This window comes from Sinocyclocheilus grahami, unplaced genomic scaffold (genome assembly GCF_001515645.1).
Source record: "Sinocyclocheilus grahami isolate Dianchi unplaced genomic scaffold, SAMN03320097.WGS_v1.1 scaffold1340.1, whole genome shotgun sequence".
Taxonomy (NCBI): Eukaryota; Metazoa; Chordata; class Actinopteri; order Cypriniformes; family Cyprinidae; genus Sinocyclocheilus; species Sinocyclocheilus grahami.
The window spans coordinates 112,396-133,011 of record NW_015506519.1 but is presented as its reverse complement, the minus strand read 5'-3'; the positions used below and the strand labels follow the sequence as shown (position 1 = coordinate 133,011).

At 40.3% G+C, this 20,616-nt stretch overlaps 1 protein-coding gene across 1 annotated transcript in view; it reads right to left on the bottom strand.

Annotated features, from left to right (window-relative positions):
* The window catches only part of LOC107569371 (death-inducer obliterator 1-like), a 37,093-nt gene extending 16,477 nt beyond the window's left edge, over positions 1-20,616 (bottom strand). Inside the window, exons 1-5 of the mRNA XM_016255453.1 lie at positions 20,600-20,616; positions 19,613-19,802; positions 15,521-16,317; positions 7,295-7,490; positions 4,984-5,202 (exon numbers count right to left, since the gene is read on the bottom strand). Coding sequence (XP_016110939.1) covers positions 4,984-5,202; positions 7,295-7,490; positions 15,521-16,317; positions 19,613-19,802; positions 20,600-20,616 — 1,419 coding nt within the window. The remainder of the gene's footprint in view (positions 1-4,983; positions 5,203-7,294; positions 7,491-15,520; positions 16,318-19,612; positions 19,803-20,599) is intronic.

Below are 20,616 nucleotides of genomic sequence, written 5' to 3'. Positions count from 1 at the left end.
CCCGAACCCCCCTGCTGAACTTGTGTCTGAGCACTGAAATATACACAGCATTATTCAATAAATCCAGCTCATTTCTATAATCACATTGTCTCCTGCTTTCCTGCTAATTCACGGCTTCCTCTGTCAACCTCTCAGCAATACCTGATAAAACTAGGGCTCCAGACAAAAAAAATTAAGGAGCCACTGGCTCCTATAAGAAACAAAAACAGGCGATAAATTACTTTAAAGGTATTTTTTCAAAAACAATTTATGCTAAAGTTCACACTACAGGATTTTAAGCCCGATTTGCAAGTTAATGAGCTCGATGACAGGTCAGGCTGTAATCGGTAGAAAATCAGCGGGTGATCGGCACTCTGCAATCTTTATGTGTGAACTACACAACGACGCATCAAAGAGGCACGCCGACAGCATACAAATATTTAGCATGCTAAATATCTGGACTGGTCGGCCGACTCAACATCACGTGGTGTCAGGTGTCGTGACAAGCTACAGCCAATGAGAGAGCAAGGCATGGGTTGAGGTCACCGGAAAAACAACAGCAGCAACACGGCTTAAAGAAAAGTTTGGACAATAAATGGAGCAAAATTTTTCATTGAGCAAACAGCTTGCAGCGCTAATTTCTTCCCGACATCCATTTTCAAATAAACAACTCCTGTTTCACGTGTTGTTTCGCGTCATTCCCGTGCCAGTTCTTGCTGAGCAAAGCAAGACGTTTTCGTGACAAAACGTGGTTTGTAGAGTCGTTGGGTGACAGAGTTGTCAGCTTGTGTAGTGTGTACGTACGTATCCAGCCCAGATGGTGGATCAGCACCTAGAGAGGACCTCTACAGCCCTGAATGTCAGCCAAGACCAGGACAACTAGATGAGCCCCAGAGACAGATCCCCAGTAAAGACCTTGTCTCCTAGACGGCCACCGGGACAAGACCACAGGAACCAGTCGAGTCCTCTGCACAATGTGACTTTGCTGCAGCCTGGAATTGAACTGCTGGTTTCGCCTGGCCAGAGGAGAACTGGCCCCCCGACTGAGCCCGGTTTCTCCCAAGGTTTTTTCTCCATTCTGTCACCGATGGAGTTTTGGTTCCTTGCCGCTGTCGCCTCTGGCTTGCTTCGTTGGGGACACTTCATTTCCAGCGATATCGTTGACTTGATTATTGACACAGAGACTATTTAAACTGAACTGACACGTTGACACAGAGACTATTTAAACTGAACTGACACGTTGACACAGAGACTATTTAAACTGAACTGACACGTTGACACAGAGACTATTTAAACTGAACTGACACGTTGACACAGACACTATTTAAACTGAACTGAGCTGGATGATGACATCACTGAATTCAATGATGGACTGCCTTTAACTGAAAATTGAGTGTTTACTTTTGTCACTTTGCATTAATGACACACTATTTTCCTAATGAATGCTGTACAGTTGCTTTGACACAATCTGTATTGTTAAAATACGCTATATAAATAAATATAACAAATATTTATATAAATAAAGGTGACTTGACTTGACTTGTGTGACCCCCTTGTTGCAGATCATTTGCATAGTCACGTAGTGTGAACACCACAACGACTAAAAGACAGACAAATCAAGTCATGTAGTCTGAACCGCACAGCGATCTGTCGACATTTAAAGTCGTGTAGTGTGAACTTAGCCTTAGAAAACAGAGTCGGGCCAAATACCAAAACAAACTTGTAGCCTATCAGGAGTAAGGGGCGTGTCTACTCATGTGGAGGAGAGAGCGTTCAGTGCACAGGACGGACATTAACCAAGCCGAGCGACAGAAAGATAGAGATGGCGGATAAAAAACAAAAGAGGAAAATGTCTGCGGAACAAAAGAAAGCTTACAATAAGGCAAGTAGGACCAGTGTAAATATCGGATCAGCTTTCCAGCACTGGAGAGAACTCAAGGAGTGGAAGGCCTGCGATCGGACGCCGAGGTTGCTTTGTTTCTTTGTAACACCGTGTCTGTGCCACAACAGCTAACGTCTGTCTAGTACACTGGACGCGACAAAGCGACCGTTGAAAATCATTTGAAATTTGTGTCAATACGTCATGAATAGAACGCAGCACCAGTTTTCTGTCAGGGATTTGTTGTGTCGCGCCACATTCAGTGTTGACAGCATCACTGATTATAATGAGTTCTATAGTATTTTGTCACGCCGCGCCACTCGCGTCCAGTGTAGACACGGTGTAACATTGGTTTTGCTTTGATTCACAGAACAAATTTTTGCCTGGGTTGCATATGTACAGTATGTGTGGGGCGGCGCTATCAAAATAGGGGCGAGACCCTTTTGGGGTAGGGGTGTGTTTGTTTTGGTGATTTGAAATATCAACATTGGCTACCAGAAATCACTTACCCCACCTTTAAGTGCCACAGAATAAACATGTTTTATTTTTGAAACGCTTTAACATTTCAGTCATTCTGTATTGTGTCTCCCCTCCTTTTACAGCATCAGCATTTTAATTCATCTTGTAGATGTCCTGGGGCCGGTTGCACCAGCTGGACGTACACCCGGTTGTAAGACTAGGCTGGACGTAAAATGCGCTTTAAGTCGTGCGTAGAATTTATACCCGTTGCACCATCTCGGCATAGTGCTACGTCTGACACTAAATCTTACGCCTAGTCAGAGGTAGGTGTAAAGTGAAAAGTCATGATTTGCTCTGACATTATTCGTTTTTAGGATTCATGTCTGTTAGTTAATTATTACTGCAGACGTGACCTGTAATGTTTATGGTCTTTTCGGGCATAATAAGCGATATCAATCGCGAAGCTCTGTGCTATCCTACCACACTGTCGACATTGAATACAAAATATATTTCTGTAAGGAAGTAATAATTATGCATTAAAATATTACATATGAACTGGGATTATTAAAAGAAACTGAACCATTTGACAGTGTGCTTGAAAATATTTCACGTCTTTAATTCAAGTAATTATTTGTAGCGTGCCTGCCATCCAATAATCGCAATAAGTTTTGTGCTTTGTTACTTTTAATCAGAAATAAATTATCAGCTTTCAAATTCTGTGAATTTTATCACAAAATACAAACCATAAACGTGTTTTTTCAGCCACAGAAAGACAGCAAAACACAATGTCACGTAACATCCCAATTACCTCAGGAAAGACATTCCTTGTACATAAACTTGATAGTCCGCTATAAAAAATAACCCTAGAGAAGCATTGTATTACATTTATTATATTTTACTCAACCTTGATGAAATCTGTTATGGGAGTGTGCAGGGAGACTTCAGATATAAAAACACGGACTTGTTAGGAAATGTTTACTCAATGAAATCATAGCGCGGTGATTTCACTTATATTATGTCTTGAGCAATTCAGTTCTATATTAGTAGTTGTAGCCATTGCGGCGTGAACGTCATCTCAGCTATATCTATAACTGAGGAAGAATGTGTCGGCGTGGATGCACATTGTCTACGCCAGACGTAGTTGCGCCTGATCGTAGTTACAGTTGGTGCAACAGGTGTAAATATTTATCATAAAGCAGGATGTTGCAAAGCCCAGCGCAGGGCTTACACCCAGCGTTTTTACATCTAGCTGGTGCAACCGGCCCCTGGGAACTAAGGTTAATTTAAAGTGGGAACTAAATGTCTTTTTAACTTGAGAACTATATACAGTCACAAAGAATTGTTTATTACACAGAATCTGTGCCAATATCATGGATTATTACAGCATCACTTTGCCATTGAGTGTAGTTTGGGCTCTTAATCAATGCATCCTATAAATGTTGTCATACGTCTTGCACACATCCAGTCTGTTCGTTCATTAGTTTCATGCAGTTATAAAGGAGGTGTTGAATTTTATCATTCGCTCCTTGCATTCTTTCTTATATTTTTACTTAACCTACCCGTCTACATGAATATGCTATATAGCGCATATATAAGGCAAATTGCTTTATTTTTTTAAGCTGACTGATGAGCTTATGGACGCCGAATGGTTATTCTGAGGTAAATGTATTGTTATGTGGAATTGTTAACAAGCTTTACATGTTTTCCGCCGTTTGAAACACTGAATGAGCGATTAACATGAGACATTTCAGTAAGATGTACTGTATCTTATAATATACCTTTTGGTGTCCATTCATGTTTATTTTGTACTATAGTGGTAAAGAGAAAGATTTGATGGGTTCACCTGCGGCGCTAAAGCGAGCGCTCATGCAACATTTAAAGAGCGCCAATAAGGTATTTATTATTTGAATTTTGTGAATTTTTATTTTAGTTTATTAAAAGGTCACAGAGCACAAAGCTTATTGCAATTACTGGATGGCAAGTGCGCAACAAATAATATGAAGTTCACGGATTAACAGAACACAGTATATAGACTAAAGATATTGACAATAAGAAACCATGTTTGTATCGATTATAAACGAGAAACGTTAACGATATTGTTACAGTCCACACAGTGTTGTAGTTTGTTCAAATTCTGTGCATGAAATAGACACTGCTTTCCTGCGCTTACTTCAGTGTTCATTCACACATCATTTTTCATTAGCAGGTGTGCCATCAACGCTGGCGTTCGGCGGAGATGAGGATCGTTTTTCCACTAAAACTTTCTCAGTTTATTACGTCAACATAACAAAAGATGTGATCGCAAAACAAGCAGGAAAAAATTTTTAAAATCATAAATTGTACATTTATATTGTCGCCAGTGGCGATCTCAGCAAAAATATCACTCGCAAATTAATATTCTGTGCCGTAAATGCTAATGTTTTAGGCACAGTCTGGAGCCCTGTAAAATGGATGTCTTCTGACAAGATAAACTAATCTAACATTTTTGGTAAGCAGGATATGGCCACAATTTAAAACGGCACATTCTTCAAAATGCCTTCTTTTGTGTTCCAAAGCATGATAGTGATTAAATGATTTCCTTCCTTTTCCCCTTCATTTTCATGACAATGTAATAATCTGTGTTATGATTTCTACCACAGATCGGAGCTACACTGAAATAGACTTACCTTGAGAGGCGGGTCAGCTGGTGGGGCAGCAGGCTTTGTCTCAGTTTTGGGTTCAGAGAGAGACTTCATGGCCGCCGCTGCATGCCGCACAATACACTGATGACTGCAGTACACCGACTCTGGCAGAGAGTCATTACTGCAGCCTGGACCAATGCATTTAGGTAAAGCTGCCTTCTCCTCTGCCTTCATCCCATCCTCCACCAGCTGCTCAATCCCCACCTGAGACACAACTCACAGATTAGATCAAGTAATAGTGAGAAAATCCATGTGCAGTTTAGAATCTTAAGTGTGTTGGCATCAGATTGACTAAGTTTGGTGACGACTGCATAAAAACATAAGAGGAGTAGGGGCAGGCAATCTGCCGATTCTGTATCATGCTCTATCTTATAGGCATCCACAATGTAGTTTTCAAATTAATCATACAGATTGTTGTCTTATGTCCTATAAAATTGTCCTATTTTTTTCTGTATATAAATAAATCCACACTGCTTTCAGATTTTTTCATTTTTTGTTAACAACTGAGAGCGATGAAGAAACACGGATGAATCCAAGAGTAAAGAATGGGATGTGCTTGTTTAATTGCGTCAAGACTCACACTACGCAACGCAACCTGCATTAGATTTTTAAAAAAATGCATTAGATTAATCGATAACAAATTAACGTGATCGACGAAATTCTTAACGATCAATTATCGATCGTCAATTAATCATGCCCATCCCTACTTGATATTAAAAGAAGTTTCATCAAAAAATCAAAAAACCACAAAAGAAAAAAACATCCATAACCCTTGAATTGCTCTAAAACTAGACTAAATACTTATGTTTTCTTGGACTAAGATAAGACCAAAATGATCAGACTTTGTCAACTTAAACTTGACAAAAAAACAGGATAATGTTGACTAAACATGATGAAAGGAGATTTGACACAAGACAAACACTAATACAAATATTTAATAAATCCAAATGTCACACATTTTTTGCTGTTTGTCACATGCAGTAGACCATTTTTGTGTCAGCAGGTAATGCCACTCTTTTCCACTAGTTACTACCATACCTCAGATTTGTGAGGAACTGTAGAATCAGATCTGTATCGTCATATCGCCAAGTGCTAACCTCCACTAGGGATGCACTGTTGTGACGCTCCATTCAATATTCTGCTCTAGGAATGTGCGGAAGAGCAAAGTCCGCTCAAATAACCTGCCAACAGGAACTAAACAGGTAGTATACTTGATCGTATTTGCAGTAGTGCTACGGTGCTGTAACATGCTGAAGTACAGCTAGTACAGTAGTACAGCTAGTGGGCAACGCTGGTTAAATGACGCTCCCCTATTGTGACGCAATGCTCTGCTCACATGCTCTGATAATAATAGCTTCATAGGACTATACATTATTTGGATAAAATAAATTCAGTTAAATCTGATTCTGTTGCAAAGAACTGAATAAAAATAATATACTGATATTTAATATGAATATATTTTCTGTCCAATTTTATTGTTTTACTTTCCACAAAAATGTGGTTATTTTATTGACTTGTATTTTATGTTATTTAATCAAATAATAAGTAATTATTAAAAAGCATTTTCGGTTTCAGTTTTCGGTCAAGTGCATCCAGAATTTTCGGTTTCTGTCCAGATTTTTCATTTCGGTGCGTTCCTAATGTCCAGACCGTACACAGAGGTATCGTTTCATGCCTGTATGCTTTCTTTCGTCTGTGGGACACAACAGAAGATCATTCGTTCGTCCGCACAATGAAAGACTTTAAAATATGTTCTTATGTTTTCAACTGAACACAAAAGTCATACAGATTTGGAACAACATGTAAATTTATAATTTTCATTGTTGTGTGAAGTATTCCTTTAAATTTTGCCAAACACTACGCCTGCTTGTTAAAGGTGAGAATTCAACTGTTATTAGAAATGCACTTTCCTTATAAGTTATTGATGGAGAACAGTACAGGATTATTTTGTAGATGTGGCTAATCTTTTAGAAGTGCTTTGTATTACTACTGTGAAACAGAAATACTCTATAGCAGAGGTGTTCGACCCACTGTCCTGCAGAGTTCAGCTGCAACCCTAATCAAACACACCTGAAGCAGCTCATCAAGCTCTGCGGGACTGCTGGAAAATACACAAGCAGGTGTGCTGAAGCAGGCTGGAAATAACCTCTGCAGGACAGTGGGTCCCCAGGAGCAGGGCTGAACATGGCTGAACACTGAACATGGTTTTCCTCATTAGGGTCTAGAGAATACACATCGTTCATATTCTGATATACTTATTGACTCAAAAGCAGATCATTAGAAAAAAGAAAATTACCACATGAGTTGAGTCGATTTCATGTTTTTCACTGAGACCATTTGTCGTCCTGTTCTTGCTCGTGGCGTCTCGTTCGTCGGAGCATGAGGGACAAACATATTGTCTGTTCCTCTGCAGGAGAGGAGTACAAGCCTCTGCGATGCCGACACAGTCAACGTGACGCCACTTCTGGCAGGAGTCACAGCAGATCATCAACCTAACAGACAGAGCCGTTAGTTTGGTAGGGGATGAAAAATCTTACTAATATGTATATGCATTACCATTTCAATCAATTCACAAAGAAGCTTAATGAATAAAGAAAACAGATTTAACATCATATAATCTCTTGAATAAGAGATCAACTCTCTCCAAAATCAAATAAGATGTTGAGTGAGAAACAGAACAAAACTGAAATCCACAATCAATGTTCTCACCTGGCTCATCACAGAAACTAACCACATTTTGATACAACAATACACAAGTCTATTAGCACTAACTCAATTGAATGCACGTAAAATAATAATGCAGGTTGCAAGGTAAAGTTTAAGTGGTTAAGAGGTTAAGTTTAAGAGTTTACATAATAGCATTACTAGTACAGGGCTCTAGAGTGCGACCAATTTGGTCACATGTGGGACCTAATTTCTCAATGGTGCGACTAAAAAAAATCTGAGGGCGCACCGGTGCGACCAGCCGTTCAAGGGGGAAAAAAAGTCTCCGCGACTATGAAAGTCTCCCTGTGGTTCAACAACAGACACACATTAGGCCCATATTGTGGTCTAAACCAATCAGAGATAGTGAAGGGCGGACCCCCCTCTGATTGGCCATGGTCCAGATATTCCTGTACGTGTGTGTATGTTAGAAAATGCGTGTGCTGCAGTCACAGACAGAGAGAGGTGAGTAGCCTAGGCCCGTCAGATAAACAGAGTGGATGTAGCCGCGGATGAGGAGAGAATATGAAAAGAACAATTGACAACTTTTTCGTTAAGAATGTTAAGTTAAGGCCTGATCCATCCAAAAATCATAACCAATACACTGACAACCTCCCAGGTTATGTCAAGCCCTGGTCCGGAGACACATTGTGCCGTTCCACTGTATGCCTCACAGGTAAGACTAGAACTTGTAAAACTGTGGTGTTAAATGCGATGCGGTCGAAAATTTGGGTGCACCTAAGAAAAAAAGCTAGGCGCACCAGTGCAACCAGTGCAAAATGTTAGTCTAGAGCCCTGCAGTAACAACATAAACACCCTCCCTTCTCCATGACTCACATGTTCCCCTCATTACCGCTCTGGGACAGTGCTGCCACATGAGTGTTGGAAGCAGAAACTGTATTTTGACTGTGCTCTGAAGAGTGTATGATAAAAATCATCACATATAAATCTTGTTCTAAATTCAAAAGTAACCATGTTCCAAAAGTAACATGTTTGATGTATTTACTGGACTGTACTGAGACTAGTTTATTCTGTAAACTGTTTGGACCGTAACACGCTTTTACATGGGTTATCGTATCACCCTGTTCTAGCGCTGCAACAAACTATTATTTTGATAATCAATTAATCTTAATTATTTGAATGATTAATCGACTAATCATCGATTATTTCACTGATTAATCAGTAGACTTTGATTATTCAGCTTTTGCAATTAGTTAAAATATTTAGTTATACATATTCTAACAAATAAATAAAGGTAATCACTTCCGCTTAACTCAACAATTGTGAGTTTGTCCATTCTGAGGGGGAAAAAAATGACGAGTTGATTTTTTTAAATCATCAGAATTGTGAGGTATAGCCTAACCTCGGAATGGCGAGAAAAAAAAGTCTGAATTTTGAAATATAAACTCAAAATTACCTTTTACATTTTTTATTTCATGGCTTCCATAGACCGCTACTTTAAAACTGTAATTTTCTGCCACCAGATAGACCCCGCCCACCAAAAAACGTCACTGTTTGCAAACACCGAAATTGGTCTATATGAAAAAGTAACTGAATGACATCATTCTGCCTAACTTCTCCTTTCGTAAGTCATATGGATAAGAAACAAAATAAAGGTAAGTGATAAGACGTTTTATTTTTGGATAAACTATTTTATTTTCAACAATCTCTCTTAAAAGGGTACCGGAATGGCGAGAAAAAAAAGTCTGAATTTTGAAATATAAACTCAAAATTACCTTTTACATTTTTTATTGCATGGCTTCCATAGACCGCTACTTTAAAACTGTAATTTTCTGCCACCAGATAGACCCCGCCCACCAAAAAACGTCACTGTTTGCAAACACCGAAATTGGTCTATATGAAAAAGTAACTGAATGACATCATTCTGCCTAACTTCTCCTTTCGTAAGTCATATGGATAAGAAACAAAATAAAGGTAAGTGATAAGACGTTTTATTTTTGGATAAACTATTTTATTTTCAACAATCTCTCTTAAAAGGGTACTATGATGCGATTTCAGTTTTTCCTTTCTCTTTGGAGTGCTACAAGCTCTTGGTGCATAAAGAAGATCTGTGAAGTTGCAAAGACTAAAGTCTCAAATCCAAAGAGATATTCTTTATAAAAGTTAAGAGTCAACCACGCCTACCTAAAACGGCTCGTTCTTACACGCCCCCACATGTCTACGTCAGGATGTGGGAAGATTTGCATAACGCCGCCCAAATGTTCACGCAAAGAAAGAAGGCGTAACTTTTATTAGAAGCGGCACAGATCGATCAGTGTGTGGAGTTCCGATCATATGCAGATGTTCGTTCATACTGCACGACCGAAAGTGCGTGTTACGTGACCATTCATGCAAACTAGAGCATCATGCTACATCAGACAATAAATAATATTTATATTCCCCTTTTACTCAAAACTCACTTTAAACCACCATCGAGTGTTTGTAATAACTTCCGATTGCCGTCTAATGTGTGTTTTGGCCATGTAATGTTGCTGAAGTCAGAGCAGCGATCATGGAAGAGAGAACACAAGCAGACAGCGCTGGAAGCTGCTAATGCTCATCAGTAAATCAGTGGAAAATTTTTTTTTTTTAGATAATGTAATCTTGTTCAAATTGATTTCATAAAATTGTTATTGAAAAAAGTATTGTTCAGGAACCGGCATCGAAAAATTTTGAGCAATACCCAGCCCTAAATGCCGGTGTCTGTTTCTATAAAGTGGGGCAGTTCCAACTTTGCAAGGACAGTCTGGCGCTTCTGACTCACAGCCCGTAAGTAAATTTTTTATATTTAAAGAATTTGCCACTGACGATTCAAACGCAAGTTTTGAGCAGTGTAGAGTAGCGCTCGTTGTTTGTCGTTTCTCCAGACATGGTTTTATGTTTACGCTATGTTTACGATATGCAACGCAATATGTTTACGCTATGTTTACGATATGCAACGCAACGTGTAAAAAGACAGTATAAGTCATTATAATCCGTAATTATGTCCCCACTGGATGCAACAAATGCCTCGTTTGTTCTGAAGGAGAGTGGAGTGATGGGAGATGTGATTTTCACCATCCAGAGATGTCCGAATCATGTTCACAGATGTAATGAATGTTTTTTTTTAATTACCCGTACCTTCCAAAGTTACTCAAACAGCGAATAAATTATACGGAGAAAGAGAGCAAACAGGTATGACTGACTTCAGTCTAGCACGAATCAAGTCAAGTGACTTTGACAATACTGATTGTGTCAAAGCAGCTTTACAGTGTCAAACAGGAAAATAGATTGTGTCAATAATGCAAGAAGACAATAACAGTCAGTTTTCAGTTAAAGTCAGTTCATTGATGATTCAGTGATGTCATCATCAGTTCAGCTCTCTTCCAATAGTGTCTGTGCAATCAGTCAAGTGTCCCCAACTAAGCAAGCCAAAGGAACCAAAACTCCATCGGTGACAGAATTGGAGAAGAAAACATTGGGAGAAACCAGGCTCAGCCCTTATAATCAATAAAGCTATCTATTCAGTGTTTGATGAATGAATCTCCTACTTACACCATACGTACATCTACACTTTGTTGTTTATGATGAAAGAATTCAGTCAGCGAGTGCGCGCACTGAACAAAACTCCAGTGCTTCTGCAATGACTCATCTGAACGCCTCTGATTGGCCCCTGCATTCATAAACTCAACAGACTCGTGTGTGAGTGGTTATAACAAAGTGCTATATAAATAAAGGTGACGTGACTGGACTTTACTGGAGTACTGAACTGCAGAGCTCGTCCAAACATCCACATCACTGTAATCAGATACGTTTTAAACTGCTGCTTTCTCACCACTTTCATTAAACCACCTTGGGTTGTCTTTAAGAGACCTCCAAACTTACATAACATGCTGGTCAGGGCTGATTTATCGGTCTCTCAGCCAACACATTTTTTGATTAATATTCCTTCAGGTAACTATAAGTGTGGAGGTTGTAAATGTAATTTTACTTACAAAACACAAACTTTTAAGCATCCCTGTACAGGGAAATCTTTTAAGATCAGAGGAACGATTTCTTTTAAGACCTCTAATGTTATTTACATGCTGCACTGCCCGTGTGGACTTTGTTAGGTTGGTAAAACTAGCAGACAACCCAAAATGCAGATTGCCAAACATCGAAGTGCCATTAGGAGGCATGACCCTAGAAGTCCAGTAGCACAACATTTAGTTAGATTTAAACATTCAGTTTCCACACTACAACATTGCAGCTGTCAAATTACCTCGTAGAGGGGGTGATATTAACCATTTGCTTTTAAAACGTGAAGGCTATTGGATTTATACTTTAATCACATTATTAGTGTTGTCAAAAGACCCGGTACTTCGGTACCAAGTCAGTACTAAAAAAATGAAAACGTTAAGGTACCAGGTTTTTTTTTAAGTACCGGTGGTACCGAGTACCCGGGAAACCCGGATCTTGACGCGCTCGCTATTCGAAAGGTGCGCAGATGCACTCTCTTCATAAAAGCACTGAGACGTGGCGACATCAAAACGAGGAAACACACCAAACTAACAAAACACTTTGAAGACCTGGATCAAATGAAAGAGTTCAAGCAGGTAAGTTTCAATAAAATTTTTCTTCTGTTTCTTCTGTTTTCTTCTGTTATGAATATTATTCCATAGTTTAATTTGAATGTCGGATTGAAATAAACATCACCGTTAGCGTAGTTAATTGTTAGCATAAGCGTGGCTAACGCTAATATAATGAGCATTAGAATTAAGTTTTTTTATTAACTATTTAATGCTCCTATAACTTTTATTAGGGTAAAAAAAAAAAACAGGAGGACATGATGGTATTTACTATTTTTACACACCAGATGCTTTTAAATGAATTGTGAATCTAAAATATGCGTGTTAGAGAATGTACAAATGGTTTCCATCTATTTGATATACACTTGACTTAAAATAGATGTAATCCTATATAAATTTATTATAAAAGCTGAGGTTTGTTATTTACTGAAAGATGTATTTTAGCTGGTGTCAATGATCTAATGTTGCATTTGGTCAGACTCAGCCCATTGCTTTACTGAAGTATATTATATTTTCCTTTTACAGCTGCAGACTGAGGACGATCCTGAAACACACCAGCAAACCCTAAAACAGACAACAGTTTACAGTTGTTTTTCAGTGGCAGCAGAACTATAACAAAAACATTCGGGTGAAACTTGTTTACATTTTTTTTTATACTTGTATTACTTGTGGAAAATGGAGGTTGTAAATGTAATTTTACTTACAAAACACAAACTTTTAAGCATCCCTGTACAGGGAAATCTTTTAAGATCAGAGGAACGATTTCTTTTAAGACCTCTAATGTTATTTACATGCTGCACTGCCCGTGTGGACTTTGTTAGGTTGGTAAAACTAGCAGACAACCCAAAATGCAGATTGCCAAACATCGAAGTGCCATTAGGAGGCATGACCCTAGAAGTCCAGTAGCACAACATTTAGTTAGATTTAAACATTCAGTTTCCACACTACAACATTGCAGCTGTCAAATTACCTCGTAGAGGGGGTGATATTAACCATTTGCTTTTAAAACGTGAAGGCTATTGGATTTATACTTTAATCACATTATTAGTGTTGTCAAAAGACCCGGTACTTCGGTACCAAGTCAGTACTAAAAAAATGAAAACGTTAAGGTACCAGGTTTTTTTTTAAGTACCGGTGGTACCGAGTACCCGGGAAACCCGGATCTTGACGCGCTCGCTATTCGAAAGGTGCGCAGATGCACTCTCTTCATAAAAGCACTGAGACGTGGCGACATCAAAACGAGGAAACACACCAAACTAACAAAACACTTTGAAGACCTGGATCAAATGAAAGAGTTCAAGCAGGTAAGTTTCAATAAAATTTTTCTTCTGTTTCTTCTGTTTTCTTCTGTTATGAATATTATTCCATAGTTTAATTTGAATGTCGGATTGAAATAAACATCACCGTTAGCGTAGTTAATTGTTAGCATAAGCGTGGCTAACGCTAATATAATGAGCATTAGAATTAAGTTTTTTTATTAACTATTTAATGCTCCTATAACTTTTATTAGGGTAAAAAAAAAAAAACAGGAGGACATGATGGTATTTACTATTTTTACACACCAGATGCTTTTAAATGAATTGTGAATCTAAAATATGCGTGTTAGAGAATGTACAAATGGTTTCCATCTATTTGATATACACTTGACTTAAAATAGATGTAATCCTATATAAATTTATTATAAAAGCTGAGGTTTGTTATTTACTGAAAGATGTATTTTAGCTGGTGTCAATGATCTAATGTTGCATTTGGTCAGACTCAGCCCATTGCTTTACTGAAGTATATTATATTTTCCTTTTACAGCTGCAGACTGAGGACGATCCTGAAACACACCAGCAAACCCTAAAACAGACAACAGTTTACAGTTGTTTTTCAGTGGCAGCAGAACTATAACAAAAACATTCGGGTGAAACTTGTTTACATTTTTTTTTATACTTGTATTACTTGTGGAAAAACTTGAAACACAATTTTAAATAAGTATAAAGAATGGCATTGATTTGTTTTAGTGTTTTGCTTTGGTACCGAGAACCGTGGATTTTCACTGGTATTGGTACCGAATACTGAAATGTTGGTACCGTGACAACTCTACACATTATCATCTAATGGTCTTAATGAAGAGTTTGATAATCGTCATTTTTTGCATTAATGATGCCGTTTATTATATTTACACGTTATAGATAATTATGTATAATTCATATAATATATTTATATAATTAATTATATGTTAATATTAAACTTATCATTTTAATTAACAGGCTATAACTACATAGGTATAAATACAAGGTTCAGTATATAAAGCTTTTCAAACGGATGAAGCTTGTTTTCTTTTGAGCTCCTTGTAATATAAATGATTTAAATTCAGTTGATTCACTTGACTTGATATAGTCAGTAGCAGCCTTCTCAAACTTTCACTGCAGCAGTGTTTATTATTTTTTCATAATCTCGTCATCTTCAACAGAGAAGTGAATTGCGCTGATTCTTGCGAGAAGTCCATCAAACTGATGCTTTCCATGTTGCGTGTGATTGGCTGTTTGCAGCACGTGTCTCACTTTCAGGTGCACGCCCATGCCTCACAGACTAGATCAAACCCGAGTCGACAGAGAATGTTTATAGTGAGCGTTGTGCAACAGCTGATCCTGATCTAAAGGTTGGGTTTGTCAGGTTTTGTCAACTCAAAAGGTCACAGGTGTGTATGTTAGATTGTTGTGCTTTGTTCTTGGCATTTTGTGTTTTCACTTTTATTTCAGATTTGTAATTCGTTGCCTGAGGGTTTAGTTGTTGTTGTGGGTTTTTGTGTGTGTGTGTCATGTGGTTTATCATTTGATGTAATTTTTGCTAGTATTTAAGGGCTCATTAGTATACGTGTTCACTGTCTGATGAAGAGCCATATGGCTGTGGTGTAGGGTTGGGCCGATGGCTGACGGACATCACAATGTTGAGCCAGCATCATGATTAACCACAGTAGGGTTGGACGATGGAGGTTTTTTGGAGGATCTGTCCCTTTTATGTTCATCTTTATCATGTTTATTTATTACACAGCTCTCTGCTCTCTCAGCTCTACTTTACTTCTGGTTGGTCAAGCTTATCATTCTTAACATCGACTATTGTCTATGGCAGTGCTGTATACTGAACTTCTAATCCGGGTCACTAAAACCTGCACTTTCATGTCACACGTATCACACCACAGGCTCTCATAAAAACACTAAATTAGTTCCTTCCTGAGTAACGGTTTCTGATCATACTGCAAAATTCAACAGGCCCATAATGCTCACCTGTTACTGTGTCCTTGTTGACATGTGCAGCAGACAGTATCCTGATTCATCCTTTCAGTGTCTTCCTCGCTATTTTCTGAGAATTCCTCCTGCTCTTCATCCTGATGCTCTTCATCTGCAAGCCCACAGTCTTTCTTTGCTCTTTTAGCCTTTCTACCTCCAGTGGCTTTCCGAGCTCCTGCTGCAGCCACATAATTCCCACTTGCCCCTGTGGCTGTGGAAGAACACACCTTTTCTCCTTTTGATATGATATCTGTGCCATCAAACACGTTCACTTCCTGTTTCATCAGTAATCTCACCCCTAGGTCGATATCTTCTACACTTCTCGTATCAACATTATCGTCATGATTGAGTTCTTGCAGCCTTCGAGCCACAGCCCGCTGACGAATCTCTTGGAGATTGAGATCATCGCTATCTTCGGCTCGATCTGATGTGACTCCTTCACTGGCACATTCCTCGCCTGATTTCAGCTCCGCAGCGACACACTGCACTCTTTCTGCATCTGCCCGAGCTTCATGTTCACTGCTTGGCTTATCTGCGGCTGTGAGCTCAGGAACCAGCACATGTCCTCGACCCCCTCGACCTCGTTTAGAGGCTACAGCGGTCACGCCGCTCTCATCAGTCTGCTTGCCTCGGCCTCGGCCCCGTCCCCTGGATGGGCGACCCCTGCGGTGCTGGATGGGAGGGCTGCTGTCCTCAGAGCCAATGGCTTCTATGAACTCCCGCCTAGCAATGGTGCTCCGGCGGAAGCCCCAGGTCTTGGTAATTGCTGTAGTGCTGGAGCCTTCCTCATCCATCTGACTCAAGGGGGAAGAAAAGATGAAATACAACATTATCTTCACAGTTAACTTCCACTGCACATGACCCATTTCAACAACAACAAAACGAGATTAACAACTGTGTCATTTAAATTTCAAATTGCATCACTTATTATCGAAATTATGAAATGATCCGGCTTCTGTTCCAGGCTCTAAAAAATTTACAAGTTAAGCAGCACTATGGGTGCTTTCGGACCTACAGTTTTCTTGTTTCGTTCTGAAACGGACTGAAATTGTTACATTTGTGCATACATGTGAGTTGCATTCTCCTTTTGACTGTGTTCGCTTTCATAAGGTAGGGGTGTGCAATATGACGGCCGCACATTCCCTCTTTCACACAGAGATTTCGGAAAATTCATGGATAATGTGCCCCGGGATCGTTTGATTCTGGTTCATTCACACTGGCAGTGACTTTCCGGAATCGGTGCGTGCGTTCACACACATCCCGTAAAGACACAGGACATTACCATTTCACTAAGCTGGCAAACAATCTCAGCTTCAGCACAGACAGTGAGGAGCTCCCTGATCTCTGCTTCATTACAGTTTGCACATATTTTTCCATTGTGAATGTTAATCTGCCTTCAAAACACCCGGTAAAAGAGTCACACGATAAAGTGCATCACTACGACACACCTTTTACAGCATTGGTCCTGGCTTTTGTTCACACAGGGTTCGTTCCGGGACTGATCCCGGCAATGTTACTAGGTCCCCATTCCCAGGACGTGTTTGCGTTCTCACAGAGGGCACTCTTCTGTAAACTTTCCAGAATCAACGAGCAGTGTGAAAGGGACTAGAGAGCGCGCAAGTGCTGAATTGAGCACTTGAATGTTTGCAAGTGATACACTCCGTCATCTGTCCCGAGTGTCTTTCACGCTGAAATATTTGCAGGAATTTCCTACATTACAAGCGCATAAACTGTGGGAATCATGCACAATCCCGCGCTGAAATTCAAGCCCTGTTGAACTAAAAATTTGAACATTTCACACAGGAAACACTGCACACAGACTTAAATAAGTGTACAGACTTGACTCCCACTCTAACTTATACATGTTATCAATATATTATATTTTTATTGCCATATTGCCATTTTCAAGGCAAGATTAATGTATTTTAAAAGAAACAAATAGTAGTAACATGCAGTAAGAAAAATTAAATTTAGATAATTCCTGGTGACATTTTAAAAACATCCATTAGAGACGCTTTCTGAATACACCTGTTGCTAAACAGCATTTAAAGCTGTACATTTCAACAAAATATGCTTTATAAACAGAGGTATCTGACCAAATTACATGTTGGTGGTGCATCAACTTTCAATACAAATAAATGAGTTAACAGTACAATCATGTCTACACTCAAAAAGAAAATTTGCAAATTTGTTGCTATGAATTTATCAATATATTAAATGCATTAGAGCAGCAATTTAAGTATGTGTGTGTGTGTGTGTGTGTGTGTGTGTGTGTGTGTTAGGGGTTGAACAACTTCTGATTTTTTTTAAGTCGACTCTTATGTGATGAAAGTCGAGTCGAAGTCGATTAGTCGCTGATGACGTCATTAATGAACAAATAAGTCTGGAGCTGTGACAAACACCTTGTGCACAGCTATGGCATATGACACAGTGCTGCCCACACAGCTATTGCTCCTATAACAGCTCATTTTTATCAGTTCTTTTGTCTTTGGGTCGTTATATTTCTCACAGATTTCTGCTCATTCTAAATCAGATGCAGATAAAGTAGCACAGTAAAGATTATATTAATATGAATGCATTAGTGAAAGCGATTGCATGTGTGAATTAATTCTACCTGGCAGCGTCTCTCTACTAGTAGTGAAGCTGTGGGATTTAGTTATTAAGAAATATATGCTTGAACTTTTCAGTTTCTAAGCTATTTTATTGAGAAATCACAGAACAGTGTTGACAATAAATTTTCACGCTGAATGATTCTGTGCGCATGGGATGTGTGTGTGTGATGTACGAGCTACTGTCTGTAATGTGTTTGCTTTACAGTGCAGCAGCGCATTAGATTAGAACAGCATTTAACTTACCTGTAAAATAAGCTGTTTAAAACGTGCATTCTCCTGTTCAATTTCGAGCACAGTTTCAAAAATGCTCTTCAGAAACCTACGGGTGACGTCACGGACACTACATCCATGTTTCATACAGTCTATGGGTCACCCCTGATAGGGTGATATTATGCACTCCTTAACTGTCATAAAAAGCATACAGTCAATGACATCTGTCAGAGAAGACTTACTGATAGAACTTTATCACAGTTCGCTAAGATTACATCATGGTGGCAAAGAGATAGTTCCCTTTCATCATCTCGTGTTCGAGATCCACCTATGTGAAGGGCATCCGTACCTGACCTCTGCAGAAGCATCCAATTGCACCAAGTCTGGCTAGACAGACAGAAGTGCACAGCCAATGCCAGGTAAGGCCCCACCCCCTTACCTGAGAGCATATAAGGCCTGCACGCGACGCTATTCTCCAGTTGACATTCGCTTCTCGCGACCTCTGGAATTTACTCACAGCTCGTTGGTTTTGACTTCACTTAACCATCTACAGGAGGACACATCTCTGGATCAGCCTCCGCCAGGCGTGCTTGTCAATTTACCAGATCAGCTGTTTTTATTCTGTAAGCCGCCCACGCTCGCACTAATTACTAAGCTACCCGCCTCTTACCTGTGCTTTTCCACTGTCCGTTGTTATTGGCTCTTTCCAAACCGAGTCTGGCTACTACCGTGGACAACCTGTCGCGAGCCTGCCTGGCCGTGTGCGGCGCCCTCTCGGGGTTGTCTGACTCGGAAGGGATTAAGGCGACACCAGTGCGCTCCCGGGGGTCTCCCGTGGGCCTCCCGTGGAGCAGCCTCACTTACCCAGGCCGATCAATGCATTTCATCGACGGGCCGACGGGGGCTCCAGGGACGCGGACGATAAATGCCGTCTCTACGGCTCGAAAGAGGAGGCCATCCCGTCATCTGTAGTCCTTCAGATTTATGATCCTGTGGCTCTGCCCTAATCGGTCCTCCTCGAGTTTTGTGAGCAAGCGACCGCTCGCCTCAATATCGAATGGCCAGTACTTCAAATGCGTCGGACCAGGAAAAGGACTCGTATGACTGGAGACTTCTCGGAGCCTTCCCCGGCCATAGAAAGCTGCTTCTCCCCGTCTTTCTGAATGGCAAAATTGATTGTTTTTCAGCGATCATTCATCAGGTTTCTTATTAAGCCCCGGGTTTGACGGTAAGAGCCCTCAGCATCTCCTCCCTGACATTCACTTACCAGCGAACTGCTGGTCGTCATGGGATAACATAAGAAAGGGCCGCCATCACCCGCGTTCTCAGGGAGGAGTGACTCATGGTGAATCACCTTGTTCTCCGTAATGCCCATCAAACTGTCCGAACAAGCGGGCGCTCTATGGCTCTCTTGGTGGTTGGAGAGCACGCAGTGTGGCTTAATCTTTCCGTTCTCCCTGAAAGAGAATCGTCGGTTGAGCCTGACCAGGCTCTCTTCGGGCCTGCCATCATGCTAATACAGGAGCGCTGCGACGATAAGGAAAAGGAGGATGAGGGTTTTAAACTTTGCCTTCCTAGCAAGCCTGCGCTGCGCCAGATTCCCTCTGTGCGGCCGGATTTTTAAAAAAAAATTGTTGCACGGCCACAGGTGGCTTTGAGTTCAAGTTCACAGGTGCCAGCCCTCCGGACACCAGTTCTACCCGCCTGACCAGGCTCTCTTCGGGCCTGCGATCATACTAAAACAGGAGCGCTGCGACGATAAGGAAAAGGAGGATGAGGGTTTTAAACTTTGCCTTCCTAGCAAGCCTGCGCTGCGCCAGATTCCCTCTGTGCGGCCGGATTTTTAAAAAAAATTGTTGCACGGCCACAGGTGGCTTTGAGTTCAAGTTCACAGGTGGCCAGCCCTCCGGACACCAGTTCTACCCTCGTATTTCCCCGTTTAAACAACGGAGGTTATCTGTCAGCGGAGTCATGGTGTTCAGTGTTGGCACGGGTTGCATTGTTCCCGGTGTAGCCCAGTGCTTGTTTCCCCGTTTTCAGAGGGGAATACAGTGAGGAAAAAGTGCACAAGCAGTGTCACCACACAGCTCCCTTCACACTTTTCTCACAAATTCAATAAAGGCTTCTGTCTCAGTGTTGCCCAACACACACACACACACACACACACACAAAAAAAGATAATCAAACGAATCACGTTATTTCATTAATAAGAGAAAACATCTCTTTACAGCCCCACATGTCGCTCCTTCGTTACCCACGAGATGGCGCCAT